This window comes from Excalfactoria chinensis, chromosome 1, assembly GCF_039878825.1.
Source record: "Excalfactoria chinensis isolate bCotChi1 chromosome 1, bCotChi1.hap2, whole genome shotgun sequence".
In the NCBI taxonomy this organism is placed as follows: domain Eukaryota; kingdom Metazoa; phylum Chordata; class Aves; order Galliformes; family Phasianidae; genus Excalfactoria; species Excalfactoria chinensis.
In genome coordinates, this window is record NC_092825.1 from 168,222,816 (window position 1) to 168,238,143 (window position 15,328).

The following is a 15,328-nucleotide window of genomic DNA, read 5'->3' on the forward strand; positions in this document are numbered from 1 at the left end:
CCGAAGTGTGTATTAAAAAAAATACTAGACATGGAGTGCACCGTCAGGGGATGTGATGGCAGTTCTTGGTTTAAGTCAGGCTCACTTTAGGTAGTCTTGTAAAGCTTTGTGGTAGTTGTTATCTGTGTTACATATGAGTCAGAATTAAATAAAGATATATTGGCTGCAAACTGTCCCTTTGGCAGAGCTGGAGGAACAGACCAGAAGAGCTCTAGAACTGGATCAGGAGAGAAAACGAGCGAAAGAAGAAGCAGAGCGCCTGGAAAAGGAGCGCCGAGCAGCTGAAGAAGCTAAAGCTGCTCTAGCCAAACAGGCAGCCGATCAAATGAAGAACCAGGAGCAGCTAGTAAGAGCTTTTAATCTTGCACTGAAACAAATGGAAAGATATTATTGAAATTTACACTGGAATTTTGGTCACATCTATTTTGTAGAATGAACAAGTATGTGAAATACCCCATGCTTTGTTACAGATTGTTGTGGGGCTTCAAAAAAAAAACAACCCAAAACAAAAAGAGCCCAAACCTCTTAGATTTTTCTCTGTTTAGAGCATTATCTTCTTGCAGTCTGTGCTAGATGACTTCTTTTTGAAGAACTGCACGTGGTAAATGAGAAGGGAATGAAAATTTTATAGGAAAATATTTCTCAACTGTAAAACAGCTCTTGGTACTCTTTAAACAGCAATGCTTGGGGCAAGATTTATCTTAACAGTACTGAGATTATCATCTAAAGTCATCAGCTTTTTGTTGAGACTGTTAGAGCTGTATTAAGCTGAAGCAGTGCCAAGTGGTAATTTGTAACTGCAGGTCTTTATTTCCCAGCAAGTTTGGAAGTGCAGAAGATAGATTATTCCCCATCCCAGACAGTCTCCTATCAGACAAAAATACCGATTCTCTCCATCTGTCATACATGTTTAAAATTTCTATTTTTAATAAGCAGAGCAGTGATGAATGATAAATGACTCTCTTCAAAGGCTCTGCTCTCTTCCACTGCAGAGCTGAAGTGGTGTTGAACTAAAACTTCTGTTTGTTTTTGTTTTAGGCAGCAGAACTTGCTGAATTCACTGCCAAGATTGCACTTCTGGAGGAGGCCAAGAAAAAAAAAGAGGAGGAAGCCTCAGAATGGCAGCACAAAGTAATGAGCTCATGGTTGTGGGAAGTCAGACCTTAAGTGAAACTAAGGGAGATAAGTGCAGAAGTACCTGTGGAATTCCATGGCATTGGGTCTCTTACTCCCTTCAGGCTTCAGAGAGGGTTTTCTCCTTTTTTTTAATATATTTTTTTTTATTTTTATGAAGCCACTTTGCACTTATATTTAACTCATAGACTGGAGAGGGGGAATTCTTGTCACAAATATATGATCAGAGATTTAAAATGGCTTTCTTATGTGGGGTGGTAGACTGAAGCCTTGTGCTTGAAAAGAAACACATTGAAAGGGAGGTGTAAATAAAGTAATAAAAAGTCATGAGTGGCGGTGAAAAGATGGATCAGAATCAGAACAAAGGCACATAAAATGTCACTAGTCTATAATTTATAGCGAAATTCTCAGCTCTTCTGGGGCCACACTTGGGGTACTGTACTTAGTTCTGGGCTGATGAAGGAACTGGGGCATCTCTCCTGGGAGGAAAGATTTTACAATTGGTTCTTGTGAATTTTTAACTAGTTTAAATCAATTTGAATAATGTTAAGTTTTGTCTACTATATTTAGGCTTTTGCAGCCCAGGAGGACTTAGAAAAGACCAAAGAAGAACTGAAATCTGTGATGTCTGCTCCTCCTCCGCCTCCTCCCCCACCAGTTATTCCTCCAACAGAGAACGAACACGATGAACATGATGAAAACAATGCTGAAGCCAGTGCAGAACTGTCTTCTGATGGTGTCATGAATCACAGGAGTGAGGAAGAACGGGTAACAGAAACACAGAAAAATGAACGTGTTAAGAAACAGCTCCAGGTAATGAAGGCATATAGTTGTATTGACGTAATTCAGGCCTTGGGTTTTCATTCTTTATTTTTAAAAGGTCTCACTGAAGTGTTGGTGTGCCAAGGAAGTACCCTTCTTATCAATTACTGGGTTTATTAAACAGCCAGTATCATTCATAGTGTTACAGAGCAGAATAAATGGAAAGACCAGATGCGAGATTATGCTTTGGAGCTTAGAAGTATAACAGTGTTGTCACGTTGGACAGTGAAGATTTCAAGTGATTGTATAATGGCTGGGATGTGGAATGTTGGAACGTAATGCTTTTGTTTTGAGTCCTGAAGTCTATTAATTAGTATGAACAGATGCTTGCTTAATAGTATTTGGGTTTATTTGCTGCTGCTCAGAGGCATCATAAAAGTAGAGGCGGAAATATTCCCCTTGAGGATGAATCTTATTTCCCTGAAAGAGCATTTCCTCTTAGATCTGTCTTATCTCTCGAAGTATAATAACAGTTTGCCATGTTATGAAATATCTGTTTGGGAAGGAAATGGAAAGTTGTTGCTTTTCTGGCAGCAGTATTTTAATAGCGTGATTCCGTAATGCATCTTTTCTACTTGCCCAGTCATTGACAGGGAGATGAGTGTGCTATCTTTGGTCAAGCAGAAATAGAAATCACATAATTTTCCTGTCTTATCTTGCTGGTCCCTCTGTTCTTGAATGTTAGGTTGTAAGGTTGGGGTTTTTTTTGTTTGTTTGATGCTCACTTATCTATAAGGAAGGCATCTTGTGCTGTCATTGTCTTCGTTCTACAGTCTTTTTGATAGACCCTACAGCTTTAGGTACTAAACAGTACAGACAGCATTTCGTTGGTTGACAGGAGTAGGAGTCCCTATCCAAGCTGCAGGTTAGGTATGATCATAAATTCCAGAATCATGAAAAGATTAGTTAAAACACTTAAATCCAAATATTTTATTCAACAGGCTTTAAGTTCTGAGTTGGCCCAAGCCAGAGATGAAACCAAGAAAACACAAAATGATGTCCTTCATGCTGAGAATGTTAAAGCAGGCCGTGATAAGTACAAGACTCTTCGACAAATCCGACAAGGCAATACAAAGCAGCGTATTGATGAGTTTGAAGCAATGTGAGAGCTGTTATTTTGCATATATGTTCCTCATAAAGCTGAACCACCAACAGAGAAAAAAAGCAGGCCTTTGCAGATTTGATGGATTGCACCCCACTTTGCCAAAGCACTTAATACCAGTTTGACTACTGTGGTTCAAGACAAATTTGGGGGAAGCTATTCAATAGTAAAGCAGTCTGTCATCCCTAGCTTTGCAGGGGGAGGGTGTGGAGAATAATAGCAATTTTTTTTTTCCCCATCGTGTCTTCAGTTTTGTTGCTTTGTAGTTTTTTTCTTTGAAAACTGATGTGAAGTGTACGATGATTGACAAGTGTACAGATTGCTGAAACATTAACAAAGAATAAAGGAGCTGAACCGAAACTGGACAGGTACTATTTCAGGATGATGAGGTTTAACGTTCAATTTTTCACCATAGCTGCACCATGAGGAGTTTGATATCACTGACTTTCTTTTGTTTTTTTGCCCTCCCGAAAGAAATTCTTCGGTGTTTCATGTCCTGTCATCATTGATGGTTTTCTTTGCCTACCTGTTCACAAAGGTCTGGATGGCAGGTGGTGGTTCCAGATGTTTTTCTAAATGGAACGCTACCTGTAGGCAGCACACGGCTGCTGATAGGCTGGAATATGTATTGCTTTTCCCTAGGCGATTTTTTTTATTTTTATTTTTTAGATGCACAAAAAGTGTTTAAATGCAACCAATTGCAAAAACAACAACAAAAAGCTTTGTATGCTATTTGCTTGTAATTATTTCATTTGCAGTAGGGAGACCCTGGACCTTTCTGGCAAGGGAGCATATGAAAACATCAGTCCCAGGGAGGGGACAGTATCCTACCTCACTACTACGTACATGATGACTGGTCCTTCAAACACCATGAAAAAGCTCTGTCACTGTGTAGTAATATCATCAGTGCTAGGAGCCCTCGCTCCTAGGGTTTTCTTTGACATGGAAATGGATTTATAGTGCTAAATGCTGTTTAACTGCCTTTTGTTGAGTTTAAATTGTAACAGCATCTTGTGTTTTTTTTAAAGCTGTAACCTGTCACTGGTATATTATCTTCTGGGAGGGGTGTAGGAAGTGCATATGAGTTAATTCGGTGTTGGATTTCCAAATACAAAATGAAAGTTCCCAGAATTGGAGTTAGAAGTATTTATAGCTTCAGTTTTGAGTGAAGCTAGCATCGTAACTGTCGTATCTGATGTCAGATCATGAAGTCCTTTCCTTCTTGAAAAGGAGGTTTGCTCCTTTTTTCCTCTTTTTTTATTTGAGAAATCCTAGGAAATGAACTTGAGAAATATCTTTGCAGTTAATGTGCAGTTGTTCCTTCTGTTAGAGTACCTTAGTAAATACCTACAATGGAAGAACCCTGCTTTCTCTGAGGATGGTTCAGCTCTTTTCTGTTTGATATTATGCACTCATAAATTTACACTTATCTATTAAAATTTGCCATTTTATTAAACATTGTTTTTCATGCACAATAGGTTTAATTTTCTTATGAACAGTCCGGCTAAGTTTGTTTTATTTTGCAGAGTCAAAGGTTGGCTATGTGGGGTGACACCACGAGATTACAATAAAAAACATGCATATATCTTTGGTTTGTGGGGCTAAACCTATCCTGTTAACCTGGAAGTCTGGCGTGCAGGTGGTGCACGCGACCTTCAGAATGCTGCTTGGTGGAGGCTGGCGTTTCTACTCGCAGCGCTTTGTAAGGGTAGTCACTGTTTGACGTGAGCAAATTCCTGAAGTGTTGGGGTGATTTGTCATAGCAGGTGAAATACGGAGCTTCCACTGAGCCCTCGTTTTGCCCTGGGAAGTGTGCACTAACATTGATACGTCGGTTTCAGCATCGGGGGGGGAAAAATAACAGGAAAGTTTGCTGTTCATAAACCTACAGTGTATAGAGTAGGGCTAAATGGATTAGATCCATTTATAAAGCTGTGTGATTTATTTTTTTTTTCCTAAAAACAACCAGGAACAACCATTTGTAATCCGGATTCTCACAGTGAACAAAGTGGTAATAGCTGCTGTCACCAGCAGCTGGGAGCGCTTACTGGGGCAGGAGTACTAAGAGTACATTGAATGACTATTTGGTGAAGTAATTTTCCACATGCTTTTTCCTTTAGCATCCTGTTTTGTGTTGTACAATTAAGCTACAATTACATCTACTATTTTGGATAACATTCGTTGGTTAACAATAAAGAGATACAGTAAATTTCTCTGAGGTCCACTGTTGTTATTTAATGCACTTTTTTCTTCCTCCCAACCAGCTTTGCTAACTGTATTAAGCTTTTTCCAGAGCAGCACAGCAGTGTTGACCATCAGCCTTTTGTCTCACAGGTCGGTCACATTGAAATATAGAATCAGATTGTTGGATTGTATCCCTATCGAATGGTTTCTGCCTGTGAAATGAGCGCATACAGCTGGGAGGGAGCGCTGCTGGTTGTTGAGTCAAAACAAGATCTGAATTATTGGAGCGAATGGGTTCTGTTGAAGAGTAATTTGGCCATATAAGAGCTATATGAGTAATGTAAGAACTTTCAATCACTGCCTACGCGTTGCTTAGCCCCAAGGTAAATTAAGTGTAATTATAAGTCAGTGTCTTGTCTTAAACACAAAGGAACTTCTTTTTATATGACTTTACGCATTATAGTAAGTAGTGCTGTCAAATATACATGGGGCCTGCATTCTCTGCAATGGCAGGTTTGTGTTTTCTCATCCCTTTGGTGGTACACTAACAGAAGGGCAGAAACAGTTCAGTATAAAGAGTGTGGATAACTCTAAGCAGATCTCACCTGAATTAGACCTCCTTTCAGGTGACATTTTATTCCATCTTGTATTTGCCCTTGTGCTCAAATGCAAGCACATAACCCTTTTTATCACTCTACGTAGTAGAACTGTTATGATAAATTAAAGCTCTTGATACATTTAATTGTGCTTGGTATTTTTATGCTTCCTTCTTGGAGCCCCTTGTGCAGAATCCTTAGGTTTGAGTTTATCATCTGTTAGCTTCTGCATGGGGATGTAACTTAAGGATAATGTGCTTGGAAGGGGAGGTGTGTGCTCTGAGAGCGTTACTTCAAGTGTGCTCTTGAGGGGGAGAGAAAACAATGTAGAGCAGCGCTACTATTTACGGGCCACGTTAATAACATCTTTTCCTTTTGAAAGCGAGCTTCTATACAAAGCGTGATTTTCTGCCTTTATGTGTGGAATATATGACAATACCCTCAGTTCTCCTTAGCCACTGAGTTTGTTTCAAGAACTGGAGGCCTTAACAGAGATGAGAGCTGTGGGATGAGGTGGTTGATGGCTAGCATTTGTAAGTGCTTTCTATGCAGAAATACCAACACAAAATAGAATGTCTTCCTTTCAAAAGAGTCTGACACAAAGTTCACTTTAACTGTAGAAATCGCCCAGTAGCATAATGTATTTGGATAAGATTTTTCAGGAAGACGTGGTCAATAGTAATGGAATAATGGACATACCTTTGTGACTCCGCTATCTGTGTTAGAGGTGCAGAGGATCTGCCTCGCAGCTGCTCTGTGTGCTGGTCGTTCAGCTGGGAGGAGGGTGAGGAGGTGGTTCTGGCTGCCTGCCCTGCTGGCTGCCAGCTGCCCAGTTTCTGTGCTCTGCCCCAAGGGGGGCCCGCAGCAGCTCTCCTGCCCACTGCTTGGTTGGGTCTGGGGAGCCGGTCAGTAGCAAGGAGCAGGTCAGGGCTGAAGGAAGCAGTGCCGTAGTTAGCAAAGGAATGGAACGTCTGGAAATGCTGGGATTCCATTAGGGGCTTCTCTTTGCGTTTGTACGTAACCTGTCAGTTTCTGTTCACAGCAGTAGCTTCTGCCTAAGCAGCAGAAGAAACAAGGGGAGGTGGAAGTGCACATCAAAGGAGGTGGCCTGATTGATGCAAAGGTTTCTAAGCACGTGTGCATAACAGTTAAAGTTCCATGTGCTCTGTGGATAAGTGGATCGGGTGAAAAGGCATCAGGTTCAGAGGTGGAACAGCTACACGGCTCTTGTTTGTTTGTTTAAAACTATCCTGTTTACACCAGAGGGCTTGCTGTTCTCTGAATAATTTCTGAAGGCCCATAGGAAGCCTGCCCAGCACTGGGAGATCTGAGTTCTTTAAAACCTTGCGTACCCAGCCAGGCCACTGTATAGCTGGTTAAACTTCAGCAGAAGACACGCTCTGCAGTCTGCTGATTTTTGCCTTCAAGCACTTTTATTTCACAGCACGTGCTGTGTGCACACACTGTTCTCACTGCCCCGCTGCTCATCCCAGCAATGTGAATCCCACACGTCACCGTGCAGAACAGTGATCTCACGGCAGGCTCTGAGACCACATATGAGATCCCACAGAGTTCTGCTTCTCAGCTCTGCAGCTCCCTGTGGCCTCAGCTTTCATGCTTCCTAATCACCCCCATTTCTTCACCAAATTTGGTACAAGATTTATCATCTTACTACATAACATCAGTAGTTTCCTGCTAAACTGAGCTTCCACTAGAAGGCTGATTTCTGTCGAAGTTTCCTTAAAGCACGTTATCTTGATGAGTAGAAATAGTTTAGGTTTACTTTATCTAAGCAACACTTCTAATTAATTAATCTCTATGAATATGGTAATTGCAGTCCCATTGCCAGAACAAGGCTCATCTGCATCAGGGCTGAAGCTGAAAACTTTTCTGCTGAGTGCACTTGGCTCTTTGGTGCAGGAAGTGCTATGGTTGGGTCGTGGTTGGACCTGATGATCTTTAAGGTCTTTTCCAACCTGAGCAATTCTATGATTCTAATTCTAGGATTCTGAGTCTAGAATGTGTAGGTAAAATACATCCAGAGAGCACAAACTGGTCTGTCCTGCCTTCCTCTTTGTTACTGGGAATGAATTAATTTGTATTTGATTGGATTCGGTGTTCTGTGGATTAGGGATGGGAAAGCAGGGTTGTTCACACATCAGAGAAGCTCTGAAACAGAAACATTTATGTTGTTAATCTGCACCTCTGCTTTGCTTCCTGTAATTGGTAGTTCTTCAGTTTAATTCACATTTTAAGTTCCCGGATCTCTTGTGAGCAGTGCTTCCAAGTGCCAGTTACACTTCTCTGCATCATTATAAACACAGCTCTTGCTTCTTTTGCCTTTAGGATCTTACATGGTTGGTTTTTGCAGAGCACGGTAGCTCGGAGTTCTTAAATTCAGAACTACTTCTGCTTTTTGGAATAATCTCTGGGCTAATTTTGGCTACATGTTCTTCTACCAGACATGCATGGTGGATTGGTATGTGCCACCTTATATTAGAAATAAACATGTTGACTAATTAATAATTCCTAGTGGCATTCTGGAGATGTCAAAAAAACAGGCATATTAACGCTTTCAGAAAATCAGGGAAGATACGAGTCACTATTTCTACCCATGAGGCTCAACTGTGAGCCTAAACAGGTTGCCCAAGCAGGTTGTGGATGCCCTATCCATGGAGGCATTAAAGGCCAGGCTGGATGTGACTCTGGGCAGCCTGGTCTGATGGTTGGTGACCCTGCACACATAACTGAGGGGTTGAATCCAGGTGAGCGTTGTGGTCCTTTTCAACTCAGGCCATTCTATGATCTGTGCTCAGCTCTGGTGAGGCCGCACCTTAAGTACTGTGTTCAGTTTTGGTCTCCTCACTTCAAGAAAGACATTGAGGCCCTGGAATGTGTTCAGAGAAGGGCAATGAGACTGGTGAGGGGTCTGAAGCACAAGTCTTATGAGGAGTAGCTCAGGGAGCTGGGATTGTTTAGCCTGGAGAAGAGGAGGCTCAGGGGAGACCTCATTGCACTCTACAACTGTCTGAAGGGAGACTGTGATGAGGAGGAGCTTGGCCTCTTCTGCCAGGCAACAAACAGGACCCGAGGAAATGGCCACAAGTTGTACCAGAGGAGGTTTAGATTGGACATAAGGAAAAACTTTTTCTCTCAGAGAGTGGCCAGGCACTGGAATGGCTGCCCAGGGAGGTGGTGGAATCACCATCCCTGGTAGCGTTCAAGAGGTGTCTAAATGAGCAGCTATGAGATATGGCTTAGTGGTTTGCTGTAGCTACAGTAATGGGAGGATGGTTGGACTGGGTGATCTTGTAGGTCCTTTCCAACCTTGTGATTCTATGATTCTATAATTTTAACCAGCACCTGGGAGAGGAAATCTAGTTCTGTTGCATAGCTCATCTGTGTGGCTGGGCTATGCAAGGGCTGTAATAGAATCATGGAATATCCTGAGTTGGAAGGGACCCTTCGGAATCATTAAGTCTAACCCCTCGCTCCTTACAGCACCACTCAAAAATCAAACTATGTCTGAAAGTGCTGTCCAAACATTCCCCGAGCTCCAGCAGCTCAGCGCCGTGCCCTGGTGGGCTGCCTGTCCTATGTCCTAATGATTCCTATGCCCACCGCCCTCTGGGGCAGACCCTTTCCCTGATATCCAGCCTGGGTAGGATGGGTGTGAGTGCTCACACAGCAGGGCAGCCAGGCACAGTTGCATGTTGCTGTAGTTTTGCTCTTCAACACAGCAGCTGAACTCGCAAATATTTTCCTGCTGATTCTCATGTGAGAGTCACAGCCATGTTTTTGCCTGCCTTCAGAACCTCTGCTGCGAGTCACCCTGATGGAAACTGGCGCGTAAGCATTGATACCTTTGAGGAGTCACCCAATGGCTCTTCAGCCCTTGCTTTCAGAATGTAATGGCAGATGTGCAGGGGTTTAAAAATCTCTTACCTGACCATCTGCTTTAATAGTGGACTATGAGAAGGAAAACCTTTCTAAGGGTGATTTGTATACGATGCAGGTGACTTTGTATACATTTCTTCCAGTTTCTGAACTGATTCCTGCTTCCTACCTTGTCTTACTCTCAGAGAAGAGAACACCACGTGTTTCTTCCTACAGTCGTGTCTGCTGTCAGTAGTTCTGCTGCCTCTCATTGCATCGGCTGAAGGGTGAAATCACCGCATCCCTCCCCAGCGGTGGCACAAAGCTGTGCTGTGCCTGAGATGCTGCCCCTCGCTTTGCTATCAACTAATGGAAGGAACTATTTGTGGAAGGAGTAGTGCTGTAGGGAATAGTACTTGCACCTAACTGAGCTTGGTAATTTGTGTACTTGTGTGTGTTTATATGTACATATATAATGATGAAACTGAAGGTTTCTAATAGGGTACGTGGCATCGGGCCTTCTCATGGCTGTATTATAGTGAAGTATGCAAGTTCCTTAGTTTTTGTTTGAATTTTGATCTTGAGCAGGTGTAAAAAATGAAGCTTTTCAAAGCTAACAGCACTTAAAAACACAGCTTGAAGTATTACAGTGTGCAGAGGGAGTATGGCTCAGTTTTGCCCTTGGTATAAAAGTGAGGTTTATCTCCCTGTTTGTTCTCATCCTCCTGCAAAGCCATTTGCCGCAGAGCTCACACAGCAAGCAGCACCTGCGCGGCACTGCAGAGGGCTGCCCGGAGTAGTTGTGGCTGTGACTGAACCTTCTGCAGACGTGTGCTTTGCGTTGGGTGTTTACGCACAGCACGCCCCATTTCAGCCGCCCGTGGAAGCAGTCCTAGCTATCTATCCTATAGTTGTCACAGCTGTGATGAGCTGTCTGTGTTAGCGAACTAATGTTGTGGAGCTGCCTGGGTGGGTGTTAGGGTGTGTAACGGTAATGGGAATGTTTGCTATTGAGACTCTACTGGTGCTTACAAAGAAATGACTCTGACAGGTGATTGCTGAATAAAGTTGGACTTGCTTTTCATGCTGAAATTCATTATAGTCAGGTTCTCCATATTCCTGCCGAGGACTTGGCTACAGGAACAACATCTTTCCTCAGCCTTTCTTTGCCGACACTCCCTCGTTCTGCTCACATCTCTGAAACAAAATCCGTTCAGCCGCGAAATGTGGGGACGTGCTAACTCAGGGCAGCTACAGGGAGTGAAGTGTGGCTCTGTTGATATTGCTGCGTAATTCTGTTTCTTGCTTTTGCTTCTCTCTTTGCTAAATCTGCTTGATTTCTCTGTGTCTTTCTGTGCAGGTTACAAAAGTACGATCTCTTGCAGCCCTTAGGATAGGAACGAGGTAGAGATCAGCAGAAGACCTGGGGTCTGCCAAGGCCTGCTGTTGCGCCTCTAACTCTGGACAGTTTTCAGCACTTTACCTTAGGTGCTGCCTGGTCCACAAAGGCTTTTCGGGATGGACCAGGAAGCGCTATTCCAACATCTCGTTCATGTTTGGTTCTCTCACGCTCTCTCAAAATCTTTCCTTTGTTGTCTTTTTCCTGGGAGAAAATGAGCTCTTAGAAGTACTGAAGTTGTTTTCCCCCATAAAACAGGAGCTTATTCTGATGTATTATTAATCTTTAACATGTGATGGAACGTGTTAGAGTGAGCAGTGATGTGACCCTGCCAAGTGTTGGGGAACTTGAAGGCTTTGACCACTGTGTGGGAAGCCTGACTATATCCAGCCTGGGTAGAGCGGAACGAAGGTAGATACTTTCCAAGTTTTATTGGTTTTCTACACCATTTCTAATAGCCTTGATGATGCAGGAATACTGTCAGGTATTTTTTAATGTAAAACTACCGATTTGCTATGTCTGTACATACGTTTCCAGTGTAAGAACCTGTTGCTATCTGCCTTTTGTACGCTATTAGAACGTGCATACTGTGTATACGTAACTGCAATGAATTGTGCACCCTGCACAAAAGCCTGAATAAATGGGTTTTAACGTTAATCTGAAGAATCACTATTCATTTGATGGTCGGTCTTGCTAACGGTCAGATGGTAAAGATTTCATTTCTTGGAGGACTTTCGTTGGTGCTGCCCACCTGTGACTGAGTTACTGTCCATGAACACTGCGATCAGATAAGCCACGGAGCTGAGGTTTGAAAAGAATAAATCCTTCCTGAAGGAGAAGATGGGAACTGGTAAATAAGGGACTTGATAACTGAGTGGGTGGACTGCCGAATTATTGGGAAAACTTCTGTGTTGGTCACACTGTTGTCACACATGCTGGCTGCCCAGGCTGAGATTTGTGTGGGTAGATATCAGAGCACTTACATGTGAGCCCATAGATGCCATACGCATGTATCTGAAATCCTCGGCCAAAACTGCTGGAAGAGGGAGATGCCACAGTGGTCCCTGACGCTGCTGTTGCTAAGCCTGGGTGCTGCCTTGTTGCCTGGGCTGTGCCTGCTGTAGCACTGCAGGGAGCTCTGCTGTCCGTGCACTTTGCCACTCACCAGACTTGGGAGTGCCTCTGCAGGAACTGCACCTGGAAGCAGCCTGCTCGGAGAGCTTGTTTACTTCATTTCTAACCGTGATAGGTAAGGAGGCACTTCAATGCAAATATACCTGCAAAATGCTCTTGAGGGTTTTATTTACTGTTGCGTTGCCTTTGCTGATCCCTGCTGCCCACAGTGCTTTATTGGTTCTGTTGTCTGTGTTCATGTTCACTAGTGGATGAGCTACTGTGCTACAGAGAAGGAATTGCACAAGGCAGTGTGTTTTAGCAGCTTGAATTTGGAGGGTGCGGGGTGGAAGCGATTTTTCGTAATATATCTTCGTGCTGCATGCTTACAAGATTAAAACAGTGCCTCTGGTGACGACCATGGGAGGTTGACCATAGGGGTGAGTGAGAAGGATTTCACCTTGGAGAGGGCTTTGTTATTGCTGGGATGGCAGGCGGGAGGTTACCAGCGATACGGGTCTGCTGACGTGTGGTGCTGTGTGCTGCCTGCTGGGGGTCGTACAATGAGGGAGGGGAGGCAGGAGGTGCAGACTGCAGGCCTGCAGGCAGCCATCATGGAGGAGCTCGGCCTGCTCCCCAGGGCGGGAAGCAGCGTGGCCTTCAGCTCAGAGCTGCGCTTCTCTTCCTTGTGTTCTCTCAGCAGAGCCCAGGTTTCTGAGCTTGCTCAGCTCCTCACTGCTTGGATCGGGCAGGGTAATAACATAACTTTACGTACACACACGCATTGCTTGGCTTCTCCATGTGTATGACTACCTGTCTGGTGCTGCTTTGCTTTCCCTCATTCACGTACACTGGCAGGCACTGGGTACTGTTACCCACTGACTGGTTCTCAGTGGCAGAAGGCTGGGATGGACATGTTACCTTCCAATAAAATCCCATTGGAGGCTCATGGTAGGGTAATGACCCCGCTGCCCTGCATGCTGTGCTATGCTTATGCTTTCCATTTTAATCATGCTGATGTTTTCCTTTCCCTGAAGCAGTTCCCAAAATGCTCCACGCACAGCGCTGGCACTGAGTCCTGTGTCCCAGCTTTGGGTGCTGACTGACTTCAGGTTGGGTGTGAGGGGAAAGTTCTTCTCACAAAGAGCGGTGGTGCAGTGGTACAGGCTGCACAGGGAGGTGGTGCAGTCACTGTCCACGGAGGGGTTCAGGAAATGTGTGGATGTGGCACTGAGGGACGTGGTCGGTGGGCACGGTGGGGGTGGGTTGGGGTTGGACTGGATGTTCTTAGTGGTCTTTTCCAACCTGAATGATCCTGACGTTCTGTTCTAACAAACTGAGCCACCTCACAGTGGGGAGGGCTGAGGGGGTGGGCCTGCTCTGCACACCCAGGCCTGCTGAGCAGAGGCCTGGCCGCAGTGGGCAGTAGTCACTCTGCAGACTGGGACAATCCCAGGGCAATGGGGAATAATGATTGCATCTGAAATTAGCAGAAAGTAGAACTTAATTCAAGGTTTGTATTAAAGAAATATGAATTGAATCCCATGGCCTTTGTGTGGCACAGGAAGGCTGGGTGGCCCCGCACAGCCCTGGCCCCAACCCAGGGCAGCTCTCCCTCCTGGGCATATCAGGTCACCAGAAGGCAGCAGCAGCCCTGGGTCAGCCCCGCAATCGGGGGATCTCTGTAACATGAGCCTGGTCGACGTAAAAACCTGCTGCTAACGCTGATCACCATCTCCTTGTCTCCTGCTCCTGTTGCCCGCGCTTCACTGGTTCATGTAAATTAATAGCGGCGTTTAATTTCCTTTGTACCCACCTGCTGCTCTTGGCACGCTCGTCTGTGAGGGGAGGGAAGAAGGGCCAATGGCGGCATCACCTGGCTCTGGCAGCCCTCAGCCCCTGGGACAACGGCTCCCACCTGGGGGTGGCTGTGGGCCCGGGGCTGCCATAGGGATGGGGGGTGATCCATCAGTGGGTGCAGATGCAGACATTGCTGCCCTGTGCTTGGGCACAGCCTTACAGGAGCATCTGTGTGGTACTAGAAGAGCTACTGGGATGCAGGCTGTCTGCTTTTGGCTTTTCAGCTCCAGCATGGCAGCCCTTCAACTCCAGCTTAACATCTCTGTGGCCATTGAGAGCTGCTGGGATCCCTGACAGGCTCTTTTTTAAAGACATCATGAGATATGTTTTTAGCCTGATAATGTGTTCCCTATGGTAGGCTTCCCAAGCTTGCTTTGCAGGATGCAAACAGGCAAATCCCTGTGGGAGTGAGCACCTGCCAGCCTGCCTGACCCATCTGCTGGGCCTCGATATTCCAGCTTCACTCCATCTCCCATTGCCCTGAAAGGAGGCAAACCCACACAGTGTGCTCAGCCAGGGTGCAGCCAATGCGTGTGGCTGTGCAGAGTGCTTGCATCAAGTGAATCATCAGTGGGCACAGCTGCTTAAGGGCAGTGCTGTGTTGGTTTTCAGGCTAACTGCTCGCCCCATTTCACCCCTCTCAGCCTCACTCCTGGCTGCAGGGCTGACAGGGCACCCAAACACAGCAGGCCAACCCCAGCCCAGCAGTGCAATTCTGCACAACTGCCCACAGCTCCACGTGTGCTCAGCAGTCTGCTCCCTCAGCAGAGAGGCTTCTGTTGTACCTTCGCATTGTGAAATTCTGATGTATATCACTGGAGTGATGCACTTCAAGATAAATAGATGTGTAGCAATACTTGAAGGCAGAGCAGCTCTGCTGGTGCACAGTCTTCATCCAGATTCTGCTACCACGGACTGCCATGGCTGTGTGCCCGAAGCCCCAGCCCTCTCACCAAGGACAAGGACTGGAAGGAGCCCGCTAAATATGACTTACTGCCTTATCAATGAACTGACGCTGTAACCACTGCACATGTTTCAACCTCTCAGCTGTGGCACTGTTGGGTAAGTTGACTCAATGGGAGCCGCTGTGCTGTGCAGGTCAGGACACAGAGCTGCTGTATGCTCTGCTGCCATCGATGCTGCTCTCAGAATTCTTATGTACGAGACAAACAGCCCAGCAGTGAGGAAAACAAATCTTTATTTCTTTTCTCTAAAAGCAGAATCCAGGTACATGTTTTTGGA

At 45.1% G+C, this 15,328-nt stretch overlaps 1 protein-coding gene across 2 annotated transcripts in view; it reads left to right on the plus strand.

The window, feature by feature from the left end:
* RDX (radixin) overlaps window positions 1-11,773 on the plus strand; it is a 40,381-nt gene extending 28,608 nt beyond the window's left edge. For both annotated transcript variants that reach the window (XM_072326611.1, XM_072326612.1), the window contains exons 11-15: window positions 186-346; window positions 1,039-1,131; window positions 1,705-1,947; window positions 2,898-3,058; window positions 11,075-11,773. In XM_072326611.1, the coding sequence (XP_072182712.1) occupies window positions 186-346; window positions 1,039-1,131; window positions 1,705-1,947; window positions 2,898-3,058; window positions 11,075-11,111 (695 nt within the window). In that variant the 3' untranslated portion in view covers window positions 11,112-11,773. The remainder of the gene's footprint in view (window positions 1-185; window positions 347-1,038; window positions 1,132-1,704; window positions 1,948-2,897; window positions 3,059-11,074) is intronic.
* The last annotated feature ends 3,555 nt before the right edge of the window (window positions 11,774-15,328 follow it).